This window comes from Aulonocara stuartgranti (genome assembly GCF_965226115.1).
Source record: "Aulonocara stuartgranti genome assembly, chromosome: 16".
Taxonomy (NCBI): Eukaryota; Metazoa; Chordata; class Actinopteri; order Cichliformes; family Cichlidae; genus Aulonocara; species Aulonocara stuartgranti.
In genome coordinates this window covers 23614802-23641673 of record NC_138952.1, presented here as the reverse complement: position 1 = coordinate 23641673, position 26872 = coordinate 23614802, and the positions used below count along the sequence as shown (strand labels likewise).

The 26872-nt window shown below is 39.0% G+C and overlaps 2 protein-coding genes across 7 annotated transcripts; both read left to right on the top strand.

Moving 5' to 3' along the window:
• The first annotated feature begins 449 nt into the window (after positions 1 to 449).
• Positions 450 to 10938, top strand: LOC309690761 (G-protein coupled receptor 183). Of its 2 annotated transcripts, none has more exons than XM_082508091.1 (4): positions 450 to 516; positions 8331 to 8690; positions 9026 to 9540; positions 9639 to 10938. In XM_082508091.1, exons 1-4 carry the CDS (start codon positions 453 to 455, stop codon positions 9801 to 9803), a joined length of 1104 nt encoding a protein of 367 aa, XP_082364217.1. In that variant the 5' UTR covers positions 450 to 452; the 3' UTR covers positions 9804 to 10938. The 2 variants fall into 2 exon arrangements, with proteins under 2 accessions (XP_082364217.1, XP_082364216.1); XM_082508090.1 differs by lacking the exon at positions 450 to 516 and adding an exon at positions 5088 to 5279.
• Positions 10939 to 17996: 7058 nt separating this feature from the next.
• Positions 17997 to 25969, top strand: gpr183a (G protein-coupled receptor 183a). Of its 5 annotated transcripts, none has more exons than XM_082507747.1 (3): positions 17997 to 18086; positions 19022 to 19133; positions 21054 to 25969. In XM_082507747.1, exon 3 carries the CDS (start codon positions 21072 to 21074, stop codon positions 22170 to 22172), a length of 1101 nt encoding a protein of 366 aa, XP_082363873.1. In that variant the 5' UTR covers positions 17997 to 18086; positions 19022 to 19133; positions 21054 to 21071; the 3' UTR covers positions 22173 to 25969. The 5 variants fall into 5 exon arrangements, with proteins under 5 accessions (XP_082363873.1, XP_082363874.1, XP_082363872.1 ...); XM_082507748.1 differs by lacking the exon at positions 17997 to 18086 and adding an exon at positions 18094 to 18187; XM_082507746.1 differs by lacking the exon at positions 17997 to 18086 and adding an exon at positions 18717 to 18817.
• Positions 25970 to 26872: the final 903 nt, after the last annotated feature.

The following is a 26872-nucleotide window of genomic DNA, read 5'->3' as shown; positions in this document are numbered from 1 at the left end:
GAGTTTGTATTGATTTTTATATATTCATACACGTGAAGAGTTTGGCATACAGTTCACATACAGTAAGTTCAAAGCATGTCCACTGCTGTGAAACGATGACACGCAATGGTTTGGTGCGTGTTAAAAACAGGCTGTGATCCCCTACGTTAAGACAGGCCCAGAATGAAATGTGAGAGAAATCGTGGCCTGCTAATCACAGACACCCGTGACAGCTTCTAACGGCTGCTTTTCGCACATACGCTCTCATTCAGTCTCGTTACTCTCCCATAGTAACAAGAGTCGTGTAGCACCCTCGCCTCTCCGAAGCGAGCGGAGTTAAATTGTTTCCAGAAAAACAACAAAGGACTCATCAGTGATAAAGGTGACAAATATGAACCAAAGTGTGAAAGGAAAGTCTTCACGCGAGCATGGTGGCAAAGGGGACAAGGCCTGAGTAGGGCAGGCGGCGATTGATGCGACTGATGAGACCAGACACGAGCCACATGAGGCCCACTGACAACGCAGGAGTCCCCTGCGGTATGTCCACCAGACTGCTTATGCACGCACGCACACACTCACACAAATGCACGCATTCACACAAGCACGCAATTTTAACACTACCACAGTGATCCCGTGCAAACGCAAATAATGCAGACATAACAGTTTTAATAAAAAGAAGTTTTAAAATGATTAAAGCTTTTGCTTATTGCTAACTTATGAGTTCGTTTATCCTTCGGATTTGTAATGTTCGCCCACCCTCTAGTGGTTTTATATTATATTGCAATTATCCCAAAATTAGCACTGCACATAAGAACAGATTTTTCTTTTCTTTTTTCTTTCTTTTTTTTGACATTTCAAAAAACTGCTGTTTCTTCCAGTCATTATTTCTTCTATTTGGCTGCCAAACAAATAAACAGCAGCACAGTGAAGTTAATAAAGTACACTTTGTGTGTCTCGTGTGAGTGGGGCAAGTTTCACACGCAATTCATTTTGGCAGCAAAAAACATCCCAAATTTGGTTGGGCATCATTTGTGGAACCACGCTGACTATCCTACACATGTTGTGGACACCAGAAGTCATTCCCAGTTTGGCTCACCAACACACCCCTGGTTCCCCTCCACCGTGAGGGTGCCTTTAAAACGATATGCCTTCTGGGGTGTTCTTTTATGGACTGGAGTTGCACCATTGAGTATTGTGTAATTCTCTTCAAATCACTTTGTTCCCCTCTCTCCTCAACCCCCTCCTTTTTTTTAGCCCACCCCTGACTTAACAACCAGAAAAAGGTCACATTTTTGAGAAGTGACTTCCATGCATGTTCCATGCTGGGTCGTCACTTTCGATTTCCTAAGACCTTTCATGTCACACACCCATCAACCCAGAGAACTGCAAGCACGCTACTACAAACTACCATGTGCAACTTTTTATGCTGCTGCTGCCACTGGTGTTTTCTTCACTTATTTTATTTCAGGTTTGTCAGAACACAAAATATCATTCAAATGCACAATGTGCTGTGTATTATGTTTCTCTTGTACACCCAGGTTTTAAATCTCTCTGTGGGTACTGCTGAAGCCCATTTTGGGGCTTTAGTAGAGACCCTGCATGGGTAGGATTGGTGATAATCTTCTCCCTTCGTGTCTTCCTGAGCTTCTACAGAATTTAACACTGAGATACCCTCAGGACACCTAGTGAGGGCTTAACGAACGACTGTCTTTTACTTTTCCAGCACATCTTTCAGATGGTATGAGATGTTTAACTCAGGGCACAATATCATTAATGGAGCATGAAATTTAGGCCTGAAGTGCAGCAGGCTCCTAACCTGCAGGTGACACTGTCTGCATGAAGCTTTTATTGTGACTTAAGTGAGCTGTATTATAACCACATTTGACTGGTGACAATTAGTGACCTTTTGCCTATCCAGCAGCCATCCATTTCAATTACGCAAAGCTGGAAATCTTTTGTGGATAACCAAGTAAAATACTAGCCAGAGAGCTTCCACTGTACTTTTACTGTACTTTACTGCACTATACTTTACGGAACCAAAAATTAGGTGAGAAGGGGTCTATATTTATGGGTGTGGATTAACAATAGTCAGCTGCGTCTGACCTTCTGTGACTATATTAATATTTATTAGACAATATACCAAACAAGGAGGTAGATAACTTATGGATGAAGCCTGCTATAGGTTATTGTGAGTTCTTTTTTCCAGTTAACTGTCCTCCTCTTCTAGTAAAAGTCTTTCTCGTCGATCAATAATTAATAAATCACAAAGTTAGATATTGTAATCTATGGTAAATTTGCTAGCCCCTGATGATGCGAAAACTGAGGCTCTCTCCCTCACATCACATGATGTGCTTAAGTTATGATATTTTTTGTGGATTATTGTTAGCATTGTCAAAGTAAAACAAACCCTTATTTTTGTACCTTTCATAAGTGTCCACAATATGTACTTTCAGCTTCTCACTTATTTTTTGTGTTTACCTTGGGACCAGCACAAAGAGTACACTAGCTTGTGACCTCCCTAAAGCTGGGTTTGTGTCTCTTGGTTGCAAACCGGGGATCTTTTAACCAATTAACCAATAAACCACAAAGCAACTTCCTAAGTGTATCCACAGTGAACGTCAAATAGCTTACTGTAAAACAAGAAGCACTCAAAGACCACAGAGCTCTGCAAAGGCAGGTTGCCCTCTGGGCAGAATTTACTTTAAAGTATTTTGTATATATTCATTTTGTTTTCTTTGTTCTTTTTAAAAGTACTTTAAGAATTTTATACTGTTATAAAAAAGAGACATGTTGGAGTCAACTTGAAAGAAAGTTGTCAAATGGGGCATGATATTTGGATGCAAACTATAATGGGATATTTAGAATCCCCATATACTAGTATCATTTACTAAATGTTGCCAATACAAACAAAGGCAATAGAACTTTAACAATAGTTTTAAAGATAAAAGACATTTTTAATACAAGTTTGACCTTGAAGAAGAGTTCAGATGTCCAAAGTAATTATATATTTAGAATCCCCGCAAATGTGCCTGGCACAGTTTTAAGGAATACACTATTTTGCCAAAAACATTTACTCACCCATCCAAATCACTGAATTAAGGTGTTCCAGTCATTTGGTACAAGAACCCACATAGCAAGCAGGTCTGGCCCAGATCTGGTATCAAGTCGGCACTGCTGGATGACTTCTGGGATGGTAAGTGGTATGTCATCCAGATATGGGCCAGACCTGGTGGATTGGTTTATGTGGCCCAGGCCCATAGAAAACAGGTCTTCCCTGGATCCAGCATCAAGCTGGCACTTCTGACTGACTGGTGTCATGGCAGGGTGTATGTCAACCAGATGTTTGCCAGGCCTGGCAATGATGGCAATATTTATATTCCTATTCTCCTATTTTAGTCAGAAGACCCAAATGCCGTGTTGCAATACTATACTGCTATGGTAGCCAACGTTTCAAATGCAGGTTTGACAGGTTTGTGAGTGTACACTTTATCCAATACCTATTGACGGTTTACTCATCTCTGTCAGTGGGTGGCTGTAGCTCAGGAGGGAGAACAGGTCACCTTCTGATTGAAAGGTTAGTGGTTCGATTCCTGGCTCCTCCAGTCTGCATGTCAAGAGTGTGAATGTAGTTAGGAAGCACTCAGTTTAGTGAAATTGGGCAAGTTGTATAGAGCAATTTAAGTAATCCTGAAGAGTAGAAAAGCACTATAAAAGAATCAGTCCATACACTGTCTGAACAGAGTTTTGTCATGTTACTTTTGCAGTGTTTTGCATGTTCCGGCATATGTTTTTTATTATATGGCTTGATTAAGGTACACATTAGGCTGACATCTGCGGCCAGAGCTGAAACTGTTCTGAGCCAGCACAGAGCCAGCGGTGTGTCTACTGCTGGCCCATGTGTGGGCCACATCTGGCAAACCTGATCTGGGCCACCAAAGGGCTGTCATTCTTTGCAGTATGTGGGCCATGTGTAAGCACATTGTGTGGGCCAGATCCGGGCCATACCAATTTTGCTATGTGGGAAGCACCTAAGCACGCAGACTGCTGCTACAAACATTTGTGAAAGAATGGGTTTCTCTAAGGAGCTCAGTGAGTTCCAGCATGGTACTGTGATAGGATGCTACCTGTGCAAGTCCAGTTGTAAAATTTCCTCCCTAATAAATATTCCACATTCAGCTGGTAGTAATGTTATAACAAAGTGCAAGGGATTTGGAATGACAGCAACTCAACCATGACGCAGTAGACCATGTAAAATAACAGAGTGGGGATTGGTGGGTGCTGAGGCACATAGGGGAAAGATTCTGCATGGGTTTCCATGACTGAGCAGTTACATCCAAGCCTTTCATCACCAAACATAATGCAAAGTGCCAGATGCAGTGCTCTAAAGCACATCGCCCGTGTACTCTGTCTGGCAATCTGATGGACGAATCTGGGTTTGGTTGTTGCCAGGAGAAATGTACTTGTCTGACTCCATAGTACCAAGTGTAAAGTTTGGTGGAGGGGTGATTATGGTGTGAAGTTGTTTTTCAGGCTCGGTTCTTCAGTTCCAGCCAAAGAAAGTTGGCCAATTTCATGCTCCCAACTTTGTGGGAACAGTTTGGGGATGGTCCCTTGCAATTCCAACTTGGTTACGGACCAGTGCACAGAACAAGGTCTATGAATGAGCAAGTTTGTTGTGGAAGAGCTTGACTGACCTGCACAGAGTCCTGAACTCAATAGATCACCTTCAGGAATTAGAGTAGGGACGGCGAGCCAGGCCTCTTTGTCCAGCATCAGTGTCTGACCGGTGACTGACCAATTATGCTTCTAAAAGAATGGTAATAAATTCCCATAAACATGCCTAAAACTTGTGGAAAGCCTTCCCAGAAGAGTTGAAGCTGTTATAGCTACAAAGGATTGGCCGACATCATATCAAACCTTATGGATTAAGAATGTTACTCAAGATGTTACTCAAGTTCTATGGCTGTGAAAGATGGCTGAATACTTCATAATCTAGCATTATTATCACTCAGTGTTGGGGAGTAACGGAATACATGTACCGCCGTTAAGTATTTAAAATACAAAATATGAGTAACTGTATTCCGTTACAGTTACCGTTTAAAAAGGTGGTATTCAGAATACAGTTACTTTGTTGAAATAAATGGATTACACTGCGGTACTTTCCTGTTTCATTTTGTCGCGGGTCAGGACTGTTTGGGTTTTGTTTGACAGCTACGTTCTGTTGTTCCAGGCGGCAGCGTTACGGTTGCCATGGTTACAGGGCGACGCTCGCTCTCGCTCTGCGACTGTGTGTTTCCTAGGTGAGAGAGCGCCTTTTCGTTGTTGTTGTTGTTGTGCTAAGCTAACAGGCAGAATGCTACAAGCATAGCTCTAAAGAATGTAGCATCATGGGCAGTGTAGTCCGCAGAGAGAATGGACTGCCATACACGTTATGGGTCTGTGAGCGCGAGGAGGGAGAAAAAGGGGAGTGGAAAGGTACGAGTTGTCATCGAGGAAAAACGGGAGCTGGAAGCATGTAAATATAATAATAACCACTTCAGCCAAGCTATTAAGACTCGACTGTACACCGTGTTCGTGTTTTCCTCCGAAAACAATAAGTTCCGTTGGAGCAGTCTTTCAACGCCTCTCTCTGTCTCTCGCAAGAAAAGTTGACCCACACAACAAAGTAAAGCTAGCTTTCGGCTACGAGCCGACAGGGACCCCGCCGTATTAGTCAGAGGTCCGTTTACTACAGCTCGGAGTCGCGGACCTTCAGTAATAGTAATAAATCACACGGCAATAGTACATTCACGTTGTTGTAAAAAGCATGATAATATATTAAGTAATCCAAAGTATTCAGAATACATTACTGTTATTGAGTAACGTAACGGAATACGTTACAGAATACATTTTGGGGCATGTATTCTGTATTCTGTAATGGAATACATTTTAAAAGTAACCTTCCCAACACTGTTATCACTTTCACCTTGAAGGAGAGGTCAGAGGTCAAATTTGACATCTTTATATGGTACTTTCTATATGTTAACAATACACACCACACTTATAAGAATCATAGTTTCTAAGTTCTAAGGCTTTTTGTCAATTTTGATCAATAAATCATTAAGTTTATCTTGAAGACCTTGGTGGATTTAAGCCAAACTTGAATGGATTTTTAACATGACCTCACTCTATACCTCTTTTCAAGCTACTTAGATTACTGTGACCTGGATGACTGAGAACCTGCACAGACATATTTACAGACAGAAAGACATACATGCATTCACTTTTGTTTTTTGCTTTTTTGTTTTTTTCACTCATCAGTTTCAATTATAAAGGTTTTACAGTCATGTGTCATGAGGGAAATGGCAACTCCAGCTGTCAGGTGGCTGCTGACACTGCTAGCTGTAGCTACACAGTTAAAATTAGTCATAATTTATTAGAATTAGCGGGGATTTCCCTCCATCAACGCCACTGGACTATTCTTCATCGTCTTGATGTTTTCACTTTAAAATACAAAACAGTCCAAAATGTTGGGGCACCTAATTTCCATCAGTGAAGTAGTATGAGCACACTGCGTCTTTTGTTTGCAGTGAAGCTCGTGTTGCACCTTCCTTTGCCAACACAGATTCACATTGCCACATGTAACCGCTATAACTATTCTCAGAATTTAACACCTTGTATTTCAGTTTAGAGTGTTTATATGTTTTTAATCTTTCAGGCGGGTTGGTGGTTTTGATTTGTACATGCACATATATATATATATGGAGACACAACTGCCTTCAGACTGTTAGTGTTTCATTCACACATCAAGCAATACTTTAGCTTCCTGCTATATCTTCCATCAGTACCATCTCAGGCCTTCTGCATTTACCTCAGCTACATAAGAGTATGAACTTGAAAAACCTCAGAGACGGGAACGTAATAAAACCTCACACTCTATCACTTCATCTAACCTTTCTCAAAACGGCGCTGCACCCACTGCCAGCAGCAGTGAAAGTGACTCCTATGTTAACTGCAGTCAATTCAAATCATATCACAACTCCTTCTGTGGTATGCATGTAAGTCTTGCTTTTGAATATATTCAGACTCTACAAGAAGAAGTAATCAGTTCTAGTCAACCTACACGGTCCTTTTTTTCAATCCTGCTCCCAAATGAGGTGCATACTCTTCGACACAAGACAGAATAAGACAAGATAGGATATATTGTATCTTCTCCTTATGCCCAGATCACGTCATATCTTTCTCTTTCTAAATTGTAAGACGATTTGTATTTATGTACTGTAGTACCCTTTCTACTCTATTTGAGCACTTGTAATGCTTTCTACTACAAATCCCATTCGCCCAATCACACACATTCATATCGTTTTTTGTTTAACACTCACACACACACAAACTCACAGGGACAAACCCTCACTCGCTGCTGACGGATGCCTCAGGGCCAAGTCAGGGTTCAGCATCTTGCCCAAGGGTACTTCGACATGCTGACTAGTGAATTGGTAGACAACCTCTTTGTTTCCAAATCTCATAATCTTTTAGTTACTCCACTGTGCAACTAACAAAAACTCAAATTAATTTAAATTAATTTGATTTCCCCCTTAGTTTGCATCACAAACCCTCCCCTCAAACAAGATTTCTGCCACCACAAACAGTGCAAACCTGTGATGGTTTATATATATTTTGTCTGCATAAAGGAAAAAAACAAAAACAAAATTGAAGTCACACATCACAGTCCAAGTGGCTTCTTGTTGTCACACTTTAAGTGTTAATACCCAATAACGATAAACTTTTAGAAATAACATATATGAATGTTACTGTTATGTTCTCAGCATGTATGTAAATTTATGCCACATATATGTATGTATATGCATGTAAATACATAATGACTACCTGCCTCACAGCTTGTGATTTAAAGTAGCATTGTCATCCCAATTAAAAAGTAAAAATACTAAAAAAACTGAAATGGCAAATAGGATGACAATTGATACAAGTACAATATATCTTAAATGAGGGTATTTTAATGCATTGCATGTCCTGGGGGACAGGATGTTAACATGCAACTACTGTTGTTGTTCATGTGTGACATTTACCCAAATGTAATGTGTGATGTCAGAAAGGAGAGGTGGGATTTGAACACTTCACATAAACTTTGCAAAGATATTTCAAGCCTTGCTGCTTCTTTTACAACCATAACTAGCAGACTCTGCAGCATTTACAGTTAAAAAATACTTGGTTACTCTGTTTCTAACTGTAAGTATTCCTTATTATAGTTTTCTTTGTCTATATAGCAGCACAGTGGTCTGTTGCTCCTGTATTTACATGCATTTTCCTGCCTGTGTTGATTTATTATGACATTCTTTCTTATTTTCATAAAGTGACAGGCAAGATGGCTGGTGGAAACATGACCCTGGACTCTGTTGCAGTTCCATCAAACCAGAGCAGCTGTGATGTGTTTGTATACCAAAGAGCCGCAGTGGTCCTTTTCCCCATTTTCTACTCTGTGGTATTCATCATCAGCACATGCGGCAACAGTTTGGTTCTCCGTGTCATCTGCCAGAGAAAACAGAAGTTCAACTCCACCTCCATTTATCTGGTCAACCTTGCTTTATCTGATGCTCTGTTCACACTGGCACTTCCTGGGAGAATTACCTACTACATCCGTCACTTTGACTGGCCTTTTGGTGACCTTCTCTGCAAAGTGACCACACTTCTTTTCTTTACAAACACATATGCAGGTAATATGAGAAATTTTGTCATTGTACTTTTGGAGCTTGTCTTTGTGTATGTCTGTACAGGTGCTGCCAGATCTTTATACTAGTTTTAGTTCACTTTTTTCTATTTAGAAAGACACATGCAAAACATGTCAGTAATTACAGACATGACCAGTACATCATATCTGTCACATATGACATATATATCTACTAACACTCAAAAAGCATTGCATTTAAACTTTTGAAATACATGAAACATTTCCAAATGTTCAACAACAAAACAAAATGCTCAGATTGCAACTGGGATGGTGAACGCAATAAGCAGAAGCTGTGTGTCACTTCCATTACATTCTCACCAGGTATCGGCTTCATGACCTGCATCAGCTTGGACAGATACCTGGCCATGGTGCATCCACACCGGCTGCAGTGTTTAAGGAGTGTAAAGGTTGTTCGAAGGGTGTGCTGCCTGGTCTGGGCTCTAGTTTTTCTGGAGGTAGCGCCTCTGCTGTTCCGCAGCATGCTGCATGAGCATCAGGGAAGACGAACCTGCATGGAGTACTTCAACTTCGAGGGCTCCCGCTTCACTCCGTATCTTCTGATTCTGGCCTGCGTTGTGTCCTTCTGCTGCCCGCTTACCATTATCATGTGCTGCTACGCCAAGATCAACATTAAACTGCGAGATGCAGCTAAAAAGAACTCTGTAACTGGTCGCTCAAGGAGGAATCACAGGGCCAACACTATTATTCTGCTCATCCTCCTCACCTTCATTGTATGTTTTAGCCCTTATCACGTCAATGTCATCCAGTTTATGGCCAGAAAAATACACCACCAGCCAACCTGTGAAGAACTGAGAGCCTTTAAAGTGTCTTTACAGGTGAGAACTGCTGTGTTTTCTTTTTTCAATTGATTTTAAAATGTCCCCGTCATTTCTCTTTCTTTTTTTCCTTTTCATAATTTACCCTTACCTTCTAGATTACCGTTTCGTTAATGAACTTCAACTGCTGCTTGGATCCAGTCATCTACTTTTTTGCCATTAAGACATACAAGAAGAGAGTGATGAGCCTGTTTAAAGACTATCTCTATACTTCCGGCGCCTCCTCCAAAATGACAGCTGAGAACAGCAGCAGCAACACCTGAGAAACCACAGCTGATTCTGCAAGATGCACATATAGAACATATGCCACAGACCTATTTTCCCATGCTAAACTAAAAAAGAAAGAAAAAGAAAAGGGCTTTATTTTACGTAGTCTCTTCTGCTGATGTGTTTTTTTAAATCCCTTCCATCTAAAATATATATCAATTGTGTATGGACACATGCAGTGTATGTGCCTTAATTTAGCTGTAAAAAAATGAACTAAATCCTTGTTCTGCTGTTAGTGTTGCACCCAGTATTTGTTTGTACTGTATGTATTGCCAAGTGGTTTTGTTGTTGTTGTTTTTGTTCATATGATGGCCTTTTCTTTTTTTCTTTATGTGTTTTCTTTATTATTATTTTTTAGTTTAGTTTTTTAATTTGTTTGATTTTGTTTTTTGGTTACAATGTGTATTCAGTCTAGTATCAACAGCGTCATACAGTAATCGTAAAAGGAAGTTACTCTAATCCATGTTTTCGTGGTAAAAGGGATTTTGTATAGTTATGTATTTGTACATTGTTAAGAAAATGTCCCAACCTATGTGTTTGTTTCCAAACTCTTTCTGAAAATACTGTGGCCATTAACGCAACACGGAAGCAGCTTGTACTTCCTTTTTTTGTTAGAGAAGCACATACCCAGCCAAGTCTTGGGTGAAATTTTTCACTGTAAGAGGAACCATTTGAGCAAATTTGTAAAGCATACGCTCCTGCTATCAAAGATGTTATTCATATGATCCCAGCAGTATTACGTATTTCACAAAATGGAAGAACTGCGGGTAGGACAAAATGAGAACATGTCACACTTCTCTCTTTCATACCCACATCTGAGTTTTGTGTGGGAGTACGCAGATGAAAATCACCACTTCCTCACCCACCTTTCCTGCTCCCCTATCATAGGCCTCATTCCTGCTGGGCTCCACATCTTGTGGTGAGGGTACACTGTGTATTTTATGTGTGTATGTGTGTGTGTTTGTGTGTGCGCTCCTTGCAAATTTACGCAGGTGCACATTGTCTGTTTATAGCACAAAGTGTCATATTTAAATTTAACCTTTCGCATTTCCTGAGTTTTTCTGGAGATGTTGCCCTTTAGTTTTACATCGAAAACAATGTGCATAAACTATTCTATAAAGAAACATTAAACTGCTTTGAATGATTACTAATTTTTTTTTGTTGTTTTTTTTATTGCTGGGGAATTTATTCACTTGTCAAGACACGGGCTACACAAACAAGGAAACAATTTTTTTCCACTTCTAGTCTTCTGAGGTTCTGAGGAAAACACAGTGAAATGAAAAAAAATGAAAGATGATTAAAACAGAAAGCAACATCATTGTCAGATCAGAATAGTAAAGGTTAATGAGTTCTACTAAGTAAATCCGAATTACCTTGAATGATTTTACATATTTTATTAAGGTAAATTAAGAAACATTTTATGTGTTCATATATGGGACACAAGCATTTGACGTATATGATGAAAATGTATAAATAAAGACAATAATACTAACAACATTAAGCAGCATTAATGGAAATGGCTTCATTTGTTTGAGATCTGCTCAGTAATTCACTGTATATTGTATGAACCTGATTACAGTTTTTACCGAATGCCTAAACACTAACTGTGATTCCTGTAGCACAATTTCTAAAACTAGTCAGACGTATAGCAAAACCACTCACTGAGTGTGCAAAACTAAAAGCACAAAAACTGCTTTGCACTCAGTTTGCAATTTTGTAACACACACTTTGCAAGACTGTAGGCACAATTCACTGCACAACACTCAATTTCCAAATTTCCAACACACTCCTAGCAAAAGTATACACATGTATGGCTATCATTAACACTAATTTGCCAACTGTCTGGCACACTTTCACATGTGAAAACTTTCTTAGATAATTCGTTCACTTTGCAATCAGCCTAAGCACTATAATACAGGTAAGCTGTGTGTGCGGAGTACAATGGTGGGAGCAGAAAGAGTGAGAAGTAGAGGAGGCCGAGGAAGAGGACGTGGAGGTGAAGAAGTAGGATGAAGAGGACGACAAGGACAAGGAGGAGCAAGAGGAAGACGAGGAGGGGGCAGAGGAAGCATGTTCACTGCAGACCACGTAACCCATATAGTCATTATGGCGATTGCAAATAATCCTATACTTGGAAATAAACACTTGTGTTTGTTTTGATGTGTTTGACTAAACACCAGTACTTGAAGTTTGGATCCCTCCATGCTTATGGATCTATGACAGAAGTATGAGCTCAAACTGACATAGCCTACCTTGTGCACAGGGAAGGCAAACGCCAGATGTGTTTTGTATTCATACCATCAGTGTGCAGTTGGCGCATTGTGTGCTTAGTAGATGATGGCCTGTGTGTACTGTTTGATACGGAAACACCATTTTTACAAAGGTGTGAAGAGTTAATCTAGCTGTGTTTGCTTTTGCAAGAGAACTAAAATGTTTGGATAATTGGGTGACAGGTTGTTTTATTTGTGTGTAGAGTTTTGCTAAATTAGCCAATAGTTACATAACATGTGCTTAAGCAATCAGAAAAAACTGTAAGTCTAAGTGATCCTTAAATTAGGAAAAAAATGATCATTTACAGTTTTTTCTGATCCTTGTCCGATACCTGGACCATCTCAACTTTCTATGTGAAGAAACAACGGCTCTACTTTGAGTCCCTCTTGCATGACTGAGCTCTTCACCCTATCTCTAAGAGCCACTCTTTGAAGGAAAATAATTCTGCTGCTTGTATCTGTGATATCTAATGAGCTTGGAAAGAAAGTGATTAGATTTCTTTAACGTTTTTTTTTTTTTAAGGTTTCAGCTCTCATCTGAGAAGCTTCTTCAGGTAAAAAGCAAATGGTAAAGAGTCCCAGGTATTTAATCCCTAGTGGGAGTTGTTAAGAGTATCGTTGACCCACTATTGATCATGTGCCTCATCACATGCTCCAAGGTGTGAAAAAGGTTTTGGGCGAAACCATTGTGAGACTTTGCCTCGCCCCATTATGTGACCCATTGAGATCATCTGATGCAAGATGTGAGTGGGGTTGAGGCACCTCGGATGGGATCTCAAAACTGCATTGTAGGTGCCAGAGAGTTGGTGTCATAAGACACCCCCTCTGTTCAAAGATGCTTGTTCACAGTGGGCATAGATGGTCTCTTTCACTCCTCTTTCCAGCCATCTGTCTTCTCTATAGTGTATAAAAGCCTATTTCTTCTTAAAAGGTGCACAATTGCAGAGGTGGGAAGCAATGAAGCAAAAAATCCTGTGTTACTGTACTTAAGTAGAATTTTCCATTATCTTTACTTTCCTTGAGTATTTAGTTTTCTGGAAACTTTTTACTTTTACTTTTTACATTTATTTTCTTACAAATATCTCTACTTCCTACTGCTTACATTTTCAAAACAGGGTAGTTACTTTTGGTTTAAGACATTTGAGGAGTTATTATTTCACGCTACTGTATACCTTCAATCCTGAATGTTTTTGATTCAATCACCACGGCTTATCATGAAAAAGGCAAATGAAAAAGACAAAATCATGTAATTTATGCATGATTTACTGCGCAATATTCAGGTGTTCTTACTTCAGCATCTAGCTACCCCTACAGAGAGAAATGAGCACAAAGAGTGACATTTTGTTTTTGTTTAAAAGTGGTAGGTAATTTCAAATGTAGCGTTTCTATCAGCTCAACAAACATCAGCAAACACACAAACTGTTTCTGTGAAGCTTAGGGCACACTCTGTATGCTAGTTAAAGGTACAATTGCGATATTTCCCAACAGGAGAAAAGAATGAGAGCTCACGTCACTCAAAGATGGAGCAAGATGTATGAAAGACAGGAAAGGAGAGGAAGACAGAGTTCTATTTAAAGGTAAGAACAGCTAGTTATGGAGCAAGAGACATTGGAAAAGAGAAAAAAAAGTACTTTTGTGAAATCTGAAATGCAATTTTTTATTTTTTATTTTAAATTGAGATCCCAAGGGAGACTCCCCCCCCCCCCCGGTATTTATTGAACTTCCATTGGTACCTGTGAAGCTGTACAAAACCGTGCAGCTAGATGTTACAGTTTTTCTCGATTGCTTAAACAAATTTTTTGAAACTATGCCTCGTATTCTCAAAACACAAATCCATAACATCTCACCCAATTTCCCAAACATCGTATTTTGAGGTCAAAATGAAGCTCTACACCCAAAACCATACCCTATGGTTTTGGTTCTGCCTGGGAGGCTATGAAGGCAGAAAGATGTTAGAAAACCTCATGAACCAGAGCAGCGCGATGGAAGCTAACATTATCCCAAACAACAACGTAGTGAGGGTGCTCTGGCTGTGCTGGTTCCCTGTAGTCCAACTGGAACATATTTTGTCTTAGACCATCAAGAAAAGTAAGGAGAAGCATGGTGTTATAGGGTCCTAGAATGGCATGGCGGTGGAGTATCCCTCCATGGCTGATGGCTGCACACAGAGTGACATTCCCTCCACGCTGACCAGGGACATTTACAGTAGCCCGATGGTCAATTATGTTCCTCCAACTCTACCTCATCCACCTCCTCCTCACTGGTGTCCTAGACTGCCTTCTCCTCCTCCTCCTCCTCCTTGACCTTTTCCTTTGCTTGTTTTTGGATCCATTGTTTCATCCTAAATGAGCTGACTTTGGCCATTTTGTCTATCCATCAAAGTTTCTGATTGGTCTGTGATACAGTTTGACTCCTAGTGTTTCCACTATTGAGCTAAAGGTGTGCTGATGTGAGAACATTATTGACTGCTAGTGCTTTCTAAGTGACCACATGGTGTCAGAACTGACAAATGTAGGGATTTTTGAGTAGAGTTTTGCAGTAACAGTTCACCACATCTGACTCATGTGGTAAAGCAGGGGCATAGTGTTTACAGTTCAGTGTTTACAGTGGGTGTCCGTTTTGGAAAGTGTCATTATGGTTATTAAATTTGGGTTCACGAGACTGGTTATAGTGTTTAAGCAATCAAGAAAAACTGTAAGATCTTTCTCCTACTTATGAATAGCACTCAGTGTGCTGCTATGTTGAGCATATAGTAAGAATAAAAGGAGGCAGAAATAAAATGAGTTCTGTCTTTTCGCTAATATAATTTTATTACATTAATATAGCACAAGGTTCAGTTTGCTTTGGACAAAAATAGCTGGTAGAAACATCTTATAAAGAGTTATCTTTGTTTACTTTCTTACTTTAAGTTTATTTCAGAGCCTTTACCTGTACGTATACTCCACTTTTGCTTCAGTGTAAAAGTTGAAACAGTACTTCAACTTTTACAAGATTATTTTTAAACCCACTTAATTACAGAATGTCTGCATTTTAGCCACCTCGCCACACGTGTAAGGAAAATCTATTTGTGTGTTGAGCAGCAGAGTTGAGTTGAGTATGTGGTTTGCGCCAATAAAAGACTCGTCAAATCTTCTCTACTACTGTCAAACAGCTTATTCTGCTATTAACGCTTGTTTGGTGTTGGTTATTGGATCAGATTATTGATGTCTGAAAAATAAACAAGACATATTGCTAATTTATCAATTTATTAATATAACTAACAGGAGCCTCAGTCCTCCAAGATGACAATGCTCGTCCCTGTAGAGTGGGGTTTCCAACAATATAAACAGGGCTGCACATAAGTGGTCTGCAGGTGCGCATTCGCTGTCAAAATAAAAGACGCGCACCAGATAAGAAGTTGCAATGCGTGTTTGCGTACATAAGATTTTCTGGAGGAGGACAGACATTAGTTTAGAACTCTTAAAGATGTCGAAGAAGCAAGCTCCTGTAAGCAGTTACTTTGGTGTTCCTCCACCTCCAAAGAAATGTCAGAAGGAGTCCGAACCGCAAAAGAAGCGCGTATTCTCGGAAAAGTGGTTGCAGGAGGTGAGCCGGCTTCAAACAAATGATGAACGCACAGATTTATGATTACATACTCTCTCCATTCCATCCGAAGTTGAATAGACTTTTTATTTGACTTTTATTCTTGAGTAGAAATAAAATGAAACAGCACAGGATTCTGTTACCTTTGGGATCAGACCAGTTCAATCAGTTAGAAAAACAGATTTAATTTGCTGGGCAAGGTTGTTGTCAAAGAAGATACTAAAGAGAAGTACTTGTGTAAGATAAACTACCTTAACCACTGTACGTAGATCTCAAAGAAATTCCTGAAATTGTCAATTATCTCTGAGTTGCTTTAGCTTAATTGTGCAAAACTCTTGAGCCAGCCCTAATTTCTTTACACTGTATATTGATAGGAAAATGGGGGAAAATCTGATTTTAGTGAAACATTTTAAACATTTTACCAGTTAATTTTAGTTTTCAAATTTCAATATCTATCTATTAATTCCATGCAATTTCCTCTAGTTAGGGCAATGTGTACACCCTGCATGCACAGATAGTGACATAAATCTCTTTTAGGCCTGCTGATTCCAACACTGACTTGAAATTTATCTCTTTTTGTTGCAGGTAGAAGAACTGTAAAGGCATTACTGCCATCCTGTGACTTCTTTATGCTATGACGCAAGTACTGTGTGTACCATGTGTTGGGAGCGAAGCTTTGACCTTCTCGTTTTCTTTCTCCTGTTGCAACATAATCTAAATATCTCAACCCGCAGTGCATTCCACTTGCCAGAAGAGAGCACTGCTCCTGGGTAGATGCTCCTGATCTGACGGAGAGAGTTTGATAATCGGCCAGATACAGTTAAGAAAAACTGTTGTGACATGACGAGAAAGGCACATGTATAAGGATTGCAAGAGCATAGTTATTGCGACATGTCCTCTGCTCTACATGGTCCCACTTCCCGCTAATAAACTGTATAAAGTCATTGTCATCACAGGAACCCATTGGTCCACAGGCCACTGAATTGCATTAATGTTGAAATGATGATTTGTAAATATGTTTAAAAGTAGTTATATGAACTTGGTTTTGAAGTTCTTGTAGCCAGAACAGCATCAGCTGTTATTGTCCTATAAATGAATTAAAGTAAATTGTGCTCTCAAATATTAATGCAATCACCGTATATACAATTTAGTCTCAATTGGAATTTTGTTACTTGGTAGATTTGTTTTTGGCTTGTTTTCAGCAGTATGATGAATAGCCACAGGAGTTTCCTGTTGCTGTTGCACTATACTGAACCACAAGCTGAACAGCCTTTAAAAGATTGCTATCGCACTATTGATAAGCAACTCTACACATTTTTAAAATCTGTTAGTGTAAAAACTACGCTATACACCCTGTGAGTGGACCAGCCAATTCAATATGTGACATTTGTAAATCATGAACAGTTTTTTGTTTTTTGTTTTTTTTATTTAATGAGGGCAAAATTAAGGTTTTAGCTTAATGTTAAAAATTAGCAGTGTTTGGTTTCACGTGTCCTATATATTAATACTACCAAACCACAGTTCTGAACTGATTATGAACTATTTGAATACACTGACAAGTGACACATAGATCATACTACTTTTTCTATGCTGCCAGTGTGGCAGCATGGTCTTTACAGCCATGGTGACAATGTTTGTGTGCCATAATATGCAACTCAGGAGGAAATCCTTTTCACTGTTTCTCTGTCAAAACTTCCTTCCATGTGCACAGGATGTACAAATTTTGTTTAATTTTAAATTAAATTTTTTTTTTTTTTTTTTTACCAATTTCTCATTTTATTAGTCTTTGTTTTACGCAACTGATTTTGTTGTTATTGTCACAAAAAAAACTATCAGATATCTTTAACAAAAACCCAAGATTTACAAGGACAGAGTGTAAAAATGTTATTAGTGGCTTAGCCTTTGCACTGGTACAATATGTCTACTATGAATAGCAATGGTAAAATTCTTTGCCTTTTGTCTGTCATCACCGGGCGTGTTCTAGCTGTCTAAAGACCAGTGAGTCAGACGCACAAGGACAGGCCATGAGGAAGTTAACTGCTTCCTCTCTCTCACTACCAGACATGTTTTGAAGGAAGAAAGTTTGTGGCCAACAAAAAAAAACCCCCAAAAAAACAAGAACAACAGAAATTCTTTTAGAAATATTTCCATTTCCCACCACCTTAACAAGCATTTAATAGATGTTCTTAGTGATTTTTTTAATTTTTCTTTGAAGTTTGAAGTTGAAGTTCTTCCACACCTTAAAAGCAGTGAACTGAATGACTGAATGGAAAAACAAAAGGTGCAGAAAAGATATTTATGCTCTCCACTATACAGTTGCCATCACACTTCACATCCTGTAGTTGTGCGCGTTCAAATTCAAAGTATCCTAAAGGGCGGTGGTGATTTAAAGGTGTTAAAACCACAGGATAACTGTTGCTATAAGCTGTAAGTATACCGAATTTGAAGCTCTAATTTGAGCATAGCAATAGCATTTTGTCTTAAAGTTAATTGATGCCTTCAGAAAACCTGCTCATTTAAAAGCACAGGTATGTAAAATCATTTTTTCTTTTTTCTCTGCAATATATCAAAGCATAACCACATAATACAGTGAAACCAGTCTCTGATCTCTTACTCCAAAGCATGTTTGCGACTACCACATTTGCCTGCGGGGATTCTTTACTATATTTGTGTCGTCTCAGATCTGTGTGGTTCGTCAACTTTGAAAGTGAGCCTGAGCTAATAACATCAAAGCCAATGTATCTTTGGACTGAAGGGGAAGTTTATCACTCATTTAGCTATCACTCATTTGTTTAGTCTAGGGGAAAACTGATCAGAAGGAAGCGAATTACTCTGAGCTTGAATTGAGGATTACTGGAGAGAAGTGCGGTGCTGTTGTGGGCCAGTCTCTTTACAATAATACATTAAGAAAAACAAAATTGCTGTGTTGCATATATGATTTTATAAAAATGCTGACGGTCATACTCCTGCACCTGAAGCAACATCCTCCCATGAGTACTCACATGGGCACAGCATGTGTATGAAACCTACATTTTGCCCCCCCGCTCAAAAAGTCACACATGACTCACCACCCACTTTTTAGACCACAAATGCCAATGAAATGATTTGTTTTATTTTGATGTAACGAGTGACACTGAGCACGTCTTTTGGCGTTATCAGTAGGTGTTTTGCAAGAGTTTTTTTTAAAGACAAAACTTTTGAAAAAGTTGAGTTAAAGCGAGAAAAGTGAGAGACGGGCAAACGGTGCGAAAGAAACAGAGAGAGAGAGAGAGAAACTGAGCGCTAGAACAGGATATTTTGTCACTATGGTTACTGGCAGGAGATACTGATCTTGATTACTTTGTCTTGTTATTTTCACCCAGGTCAGTGTGACGGTACCGCGCTCAGGGCAGCTGTGATATCTTTCCGCCAAAAATAACGTCGGTTGAATAAATGGGACTTCAAGTCTGATGAGCAGCACGTTCCATCTGTAAGGTAAGTTTCTCTCTGTGTTTTTTCCAAACTTTAACTTGTTTTGTAGTGTAACGGTGAACACCGTGTCTCTTTTGACTTGCCAAAATCAATTTCAGGTGATCATATAGATTAATATACGTGGACTAAATGTATGAAAACAGGGCATAGACTAGAGTCAGGAATTTACTCCACGTAAATGTCTCACACCAAAGCAAAAAAGTGTTTTTAAATAAACATTTTTAAATATCGTTACAATCTTCATCCTTTATTCTTTAATGTAATTGAATTTGGCAGATTCAGAAAAACAAAATACTCGCTCACTTGTGTAAACGTGACATTACCACAATCACATTACTAACTATCTTAAGAAACACACTTTTATAACACACACACTTCAAATTTGTGAAGTCATACAACAGCTTTTTGAAACTATTTAAACACAGTGTTCAATTCAATTCAATTTTATTTATATAGCGCCAAATCACAACAAAAATCGCCTCAAGGCGCTTCATAGATACAGAGAAAAACCCAATAATCTTAAGACCCCCTATGAGCAAGCACTTTGACGACAGTGGGAAGGAAACAGTGTTGTTGCAGGTTTGTCCAAAATGCAATTGGTGGGCCAGGAAACATTTTTCTCCACCCCACCATGTGGTCAAACAGATAGATAGAATGATAAGGCAGTCTCAATGTACACAATGTGGCACTCCAACTGCCTTCAAGGGTAGAGTACCTTGGGGAAGCTCACTTCCTCATACCCAAGGCCAGCTAGTAACACCGCTTTTTTTTTTTTAATAAACTTTTTTTTTGTGCTGTTTATGTGACAGAGTTGCAGCTGCATTGAGAATAGCCGTTGAGCAGAGGCATTGTTCACTGACTTCCTTCATGGCACTTTTAACCACACGCGCTATGCCAGAAACGTCCTGTGAGTCAAAAATTTAAATAAAGGATTGGAACAGTTTGGAAATGAACTTGACTTGTGCTATTTTCCCTGGTAGTCACTTGAGACAGAAATATAAGAAATATAAAACCAATTTCATGTATGAAAAGGAAAATATGCTATATTAAAAAAAACAAACCACAATCATCTGTCAGAATAGAAAAGGAGAAGAGCTGCATATGCAGATTAAAAGCTAAATATGCTAACCTCACGCTGCGACAAAGTAGCCAGTCGGGACATAAATGTACAACCTTTGGAGGTGTTCGTTTATCTTTTCGTAATGCATTATGAGGTTGGCTCAGGATTTTATGAATCATCTGGGTCGACGGGACTGTGATGTTTGAAAGCCAAGGCTTTGTACGTGTGGCTGTTTACATGTGCTTTGCAGTTCCAGTCTGTCACCAGTTCCTCTCAGATATCAGGTGTATCTTTGTTTGCACAAAATTTCAAACCACAAGATGGCACTACAAAGCAAAAAATCTATTTGTACCTTACAGCACTTTGTTCACAGTGTTCACTGTTTCACAACTCATTGTTAACTCTTGCTGTTGACAGATCAGGTTTTACTTTCATGAAGAACAAAATAGTCAATTTGCTTGCTTTGACTGTCCATAGCAACAGTTTTTTTAAAATATAACTTTATAATTTGTTAGAGTTTAGAAACACAACCTAAAAGATAATGTCAGCATTGCCATTTAAGATTTTTTTTTAATGATACTGCCATTCACGCAACAATTTTGTAGACTGTGAGGAAATTGACTTTGAGACATGCTCCTTTTACTTCCCTTTCGAAACACGGTCATGGATCTGTAACCCTCTATGTGTTCTCACACCAATGTTGACAATAGTTTCATATCATCATAAAGAAAGTCTCAGCAGTTCAGTTTATTTATTTTTTTTCCTTTAATTTGTTACATACAAAAAATAAGAAAAAAACTCAAAGCAATGTGTTACTCTCTAGATTGAAACCAAGTGTGATTGTATTTTTTTCTTTTATGCAGATACTCAATAAATTTAAGATGGGTTCTGCCGCCGCAACCACAACCGTCAACAGTACCTCTAACTGTACCACCCTGTATGCTCATCGGGAGTATGCCAAAATCCTCATGCCTCTTTTCTACAGCCTTGTGTTCTTTGTGGGACTGTTTGGTAACTGCCTGGCCCTCCATGTAATCCGTCCCAATCTGAAGAAGATAAACTCCACTACCTTGTACTCTCTCAACCTGGTCATATCCGACATCCTCTTCACCCTCTCTCTGCCTTTGAGGATCATCTACTATGCTTTGGGTTTCCACTGGCCACTAGGAGAAGCTCTGTGCAAGATCTCAGGCCTTATCTTCTATATCAACACCTATGCGGGAGTCAACTTCATGACCTGTCTCAGTGTGGACCGCTTCATCGCCGTGGTCTTGCCTCTGCGTTTTGCCCGACTCAGGAAAGTCAGTAACGTGCGCTACATTTGTGTTGGCGTGTGGCTGCTGGTCCTGGGTCAGACACTCCCACTGCTTTACATTAACATGTGCCACAATGAACCTGATGGCTACATCACCTGCATGGAATACCCCAACCTTGATAAAGTTCCACATATTGCCACTACACTGATTGGTGCTGTTGGCTTGGGTTATGTTATCCCTGTCGTCACCATCCTGGTGTGTTATTCTGTCTTATGCTCCAAGCTTCACTTAACAGCCAAGAACAACCATTTAACAGAAAAGTCCGGCAGGAGCCGCAAGGCCATCGGAGTGATCTGCTGCGTGTCCGTGGTGTTTATCGTGTGCTTCAGCCCCTACCACATTGACCTCCTGCAGTACATGATCCGCAAGCTGGTGTCGGAACCCGACTGCAGTCAGCTCACAGCCTTTCAGGTGTCACTGCACATCACCGTATGTCTGATGAACCTCAACTCCTGCTTGGATCCGTTTATCTATTTCTTTGCCTGTAAGGGCTACAAAAGAAAACTCCTGAAAATCCTGAAGGTGCACGTTAGCATGTCATTCTCCAGCGCAGTGAGAGTGTCTCCTGAAGGTTCCTCCAAGGATTTCCTCGACGGTAACAAGATCCAGCTAAACAGCTCAGTTATGGGAACAGTCACAGAACGAAGATCCCACTATCACGACTGATCTAAAGAATTAAGGGACAAAGAGCTGCACAGAATAAGAGGAATCTTTTTGTTTCGTTTTGTTTTTCTCAGGGTGACTTTTCTCAAAGATAGTGTCTCAAATAAAGAGGTTTTAACCTTTAAATGGACTTTTGCATCATCACAAATGCCCAGCATCTGTAGACACTGGAAATGGATTGTTTTCCACAAGTGAAAGCACTCAAAGGACATTTCTGGAAATGTCTGAGAATTCAAGGAGGAACCTGTTGCAGAGCTAACATGGAGAATGGGAGGAAACCACAGTACCAATAGAGCCACACAGGTCTGGAAGGCACCAGCCTGGATTCAAAACCAGCAAGCTCACATCAAAGGGACTCACTTACAGTGATACTTCTATGAACTGAAATGTAAGGATGAATTAGATCTGACAGAAGTTTCATTCTCGTACAGAATCACGCTTCAATTGTCTTTTATTTTCCCCAAGTTTCGGTTCAGCTTTCAGGTGTAATAGTTCAGGGAAATCGACAGAGATTATTCCAACTCTCTGCCAACCTTAAATGTTTGCAAAAGCAACATATTTAATATTTTCCTGTTTGGATAATCATGCATTGTTATTTAGTGGCTTGAGGATGAGGTTGTTTTTTTATTGTTTGTTTGTTGTTTATTTAAAGAGACGTTTGCAACAACTTTAACTGTTCTGGATCTGTTTCTATAGTTATTATTTTCTGTCTGCGCAAGAGTTAGAGACGCAGTGGTTTCAAGTGCTATATGTTCCACCACCAGCAGTTTGTTATGTTTCTTGTTGAATTTTATGGTCTATATTTTAGGTTTAATGTGTGAACAACACACAGCATTTACCACATGTAAATAGGCCACAGGAACGGCCATCATAAAACTGTATGCCATGTGTAGTGATATATTTATAAAAGGGTACTAACGTGACCAAAAACCGCTGAAAAACTGCAGAAACTGCATTTCACCCTGTGGTTTGCTAAGTGATTAACATCTGTTAAGTCAGTCATAAAACTGTTTAGCTTTGCGAGCGAGCTCGTAGTACTCAACAAAAAATTTGGGGGCATTAGAAATCTTTAAATATGTAACCATTATACCGTACTTGCGGAAGGGTGCTAAACTTATTCTTTAGTATGATTTTAGAAGTACAACTAGTGCAATAAAGCCTGAGGTAGACCAATCATCATACATGTGTGGCTGGAATTACCCGAAGAAACGGAAAGCATTGCAAAACTCTAAATTCACAAAAAAATAAAGTGTAGCTAAATCTGAAGATAGTTAGAAAACCTTTAAAGGCCCTTGATCTTTGCCAGTCTTTAAGTTTAATTGATTGTAACTTTATAACACATTGTATTATTTACTTTAGTTCAATCTGTTACTTTTCTTATTGGAGCAGCTCTAACAGCATCATTTTCTTGGGGATTATAAAGTATTCTGATTCCGATTCTGCCCAGATACTGATATGCTTTTTTTCCTTTTTACTGCACCTTGTGTAACTATAATTGGTAAATGAAAACTCTTCACAGCATTGTTTTTGGAGCAATTGTCACTTCAATGCTTGACATGTTTATGCAGCACTGTACATAATAAATGACTTGTAATAATTATTAATAATGTTTTGGATGTGACTGAGATTGTGTTTATATTGTGGGTATATCCGCTTCTTGCTGGATGCAAACAGCAGCTCTGTTTATAGTATATTGAGTCACCACCACGAATCGTTCTTAGATTTAACACCCATTTCACGTTATCTCACAACACCATCACCTTCCCACTGAACTAGAAGGCCATGAAGGGATGTCAGGTCTGGTTATTAGAAATTCAGTCAACACAGATGTGTTTTATCAGTGAAGCAGCAGAAATTGTGCACATATAAATTTCAATATTTGAGGTAAGAAAGAATTATAAAATATAACAGAATATTGCATGCATCCAACAATATTTTTAAGGACATTGAGAAATGAGCACTAGTTTAACTAATTTAACTGGTTAAGTAAGCCAAATGCTTGGTCTGAGGTTTGAGAAAAAAGAACAGTGGTGTGGTGGAATGCAAACTCTCACCTCTTGCATAGCAGCCTGCACCCAACAGTACACCACCATGAACTTATACCTTTCAGCACAAAGTTCAGAGAGCGTCTACTGTAAGCTGGCATCAAAAGGTCTGAAAAAATATGTGCGAGGATTTATTTTTACTGCCTTCGCATTTTGGAAAGGTGTAAACTTTTTGCTTTTAGTTTGAATTACACATGTGTTGGGAGACTGTGACAGGCCTTTTGGTCGGTTCAAGCTACTGAAGACAGTTTGAACTTTAGTTCTAGAATTTGATCTTATATTTGTTTACATATCTTGCTATCAGGTTGCACAATTCTGTCTAATTTGCTAAGATTGTGAAACAGTGGCCTTTTTTGGCTGTTGTGTTTAGAACAGAGCAGAACAGAAGGAATATTTCTGAAGGAGGCTTTGATATGCGATTGCAAAGAAACGGAGCACAATGTTAAAAAAAAGACTAACTAGTGAGAAGTTCAGCAGCGTTTAACGCTTATGTGTCACTATAACATATGCCAGGGTGGCAGCAAACCCACAGAGCAAAACACATGGCACCATTTACAAAGTACAGTACTGTGAAGAACTTTGAACTTTGGAACGCAAGGGGTTTGTAGCACTTATTACAGAAAAATTTTATATATATGAAAAAATGCTAAGAGTGCCATTAAGTGAAGAAATCAGAGGTACTAAGAGTATCCAAAAACTGTGCCACTGATTTGTAAAAATTAGCAGTTGGGTGGAATTGCTATCAAGAAATTTACAAGTATGTAAATATAAAAGACATCAAAACATCAACAGAAAAACTTAAAGCATCTTAGTATTTGTATTAAGAAAACCTGGTACTCTTGTTACAGAGCTGCCAGCCCTCTGACACATTCACCACCCACATTTAGTGTGTCACACAAACATTTGCACTTACACATTTTAATGTCAATGTGTTTCCTGTATCACTTGATTTCTCACAAATAATCAAACGATAAAAGATAAAACGACACCATTTTAATGTATATATAAAAGGGGATGTTGAGCTCTCAAACAATAGTTTTCAAAGGCACACTGCCATCATTTAACAAATCACAACATGACCACATTAGATAAAGCCTGGTAAGTTACGCTGAAGACAGATTTGCAGTTGTAGTGTCAGAGCTAGCACGAAGGTGCTGCACCGAGAACATGGTTTATAGCTTCACCTGGATGTAATCTGATCCACAGATCTGTCAGCTGTGCTGTTTGAAAACCAAACAGCAGCGATGTACAACGATAAAAACCTGAACTCACGGTTTTGTCTCCTCTGAGTAGGCTGACATTAAAAGTACTCCAACAAGTAATTAACGTAACTTTTCGCTGTCACCTCTGTACAAACCTGATTTAATCTCTAAGCTGCAGGAAGTTTGCTGGTGTGGTAGCTGTGAGAAAAGGAGCAAAAAAGTGAAGCTGTGGTAAAAATACTTGAAACTAGACAAAATACTTGGAATGTTATCTGATGACATTTAGTCACCAGATAGAAATTAATCAGCCATTTAAGTTAACCATCTACGTCACTGTCATACGTACATGCAAAACAGCATCTTTCTTTCTTGGATTTTACGCCTTTGGTTATACAAAACAAGATATGTTTTCTTGTTTTGTTGTTCATTTTTTCATAGGTCAACTTATGTTACTGGAATGTTTTGCATTTACATAAGAGTTAAGTATGAGTCAGAATATATGCATATATTGACATATATGCATTTTGACACTGTTATCTTCGTACGTTTAGTTCAACGGGAACATGTCTCTTGATGATAGTGTGGTTTCTTCGTTTGCAATAAACACATATTTCACACATATAATTGTCAGCTGCTTCATCGTGCTTTGTTTCTGTCACTTATATTTCTTGGAGGGGCTGACAGTATGAACATCATGTCAGAATCATGGCCATAGGTCAGATATTTTAAATATGGAGGTTTTTGAGACAAACCTTTATAATAATCCCAACTAATACATGGAAAATTGACAGGTAATGAATGGGTATTTAGTTAAAGTTTAGCATGGTGCTGCATGGTGGTGGCCATGCTCTAGGTGTGAATTTAAGTGTAAATGATTCTCTTACTCTGTGTTAGCACCGTGGTAGACGCGCAACATGCTCATGGTGTGTCCTGCCTCTCACCCAGTGATGGCTAGGATAGGCTCCATGATGACTGATATTAACTAATCTTTAATAATTACAGAGTTGATGTTACTTTGTCGCATGTTGTTGTGACATAAAATGATTAATTTATGAATTAGAAATTAATTTACATGTGTGTGTGATAACAACAATATTCTAATGCATAGGTGTCAAACTCTGGCCCGCGAAGCCATACCAAATTACTATCAGAGCTGGCCTACTGGTATTATACAGCTAATATATATATATATTGTTTAGTATTAAGCTTTGCTTGTTCCATATTCAGTTTTTCAGCAAAACGTGTTTGAGTCCATAAGAAAAGATTCATTCTTATATCTGGAGGAATAAATATATTTCAATAAATATTAACGTTAGCCCGCGACTTTGTTGCAGTTTTGAATTTTGGCCCACTGTGTATTTGAGTTTGACACCCCTGTTCTAATGAAACTGGCACAAGTAACATTTTATAGACTCTTGTGGATTTTTTTTTTTATAATTTTAAACATTACTTTTAT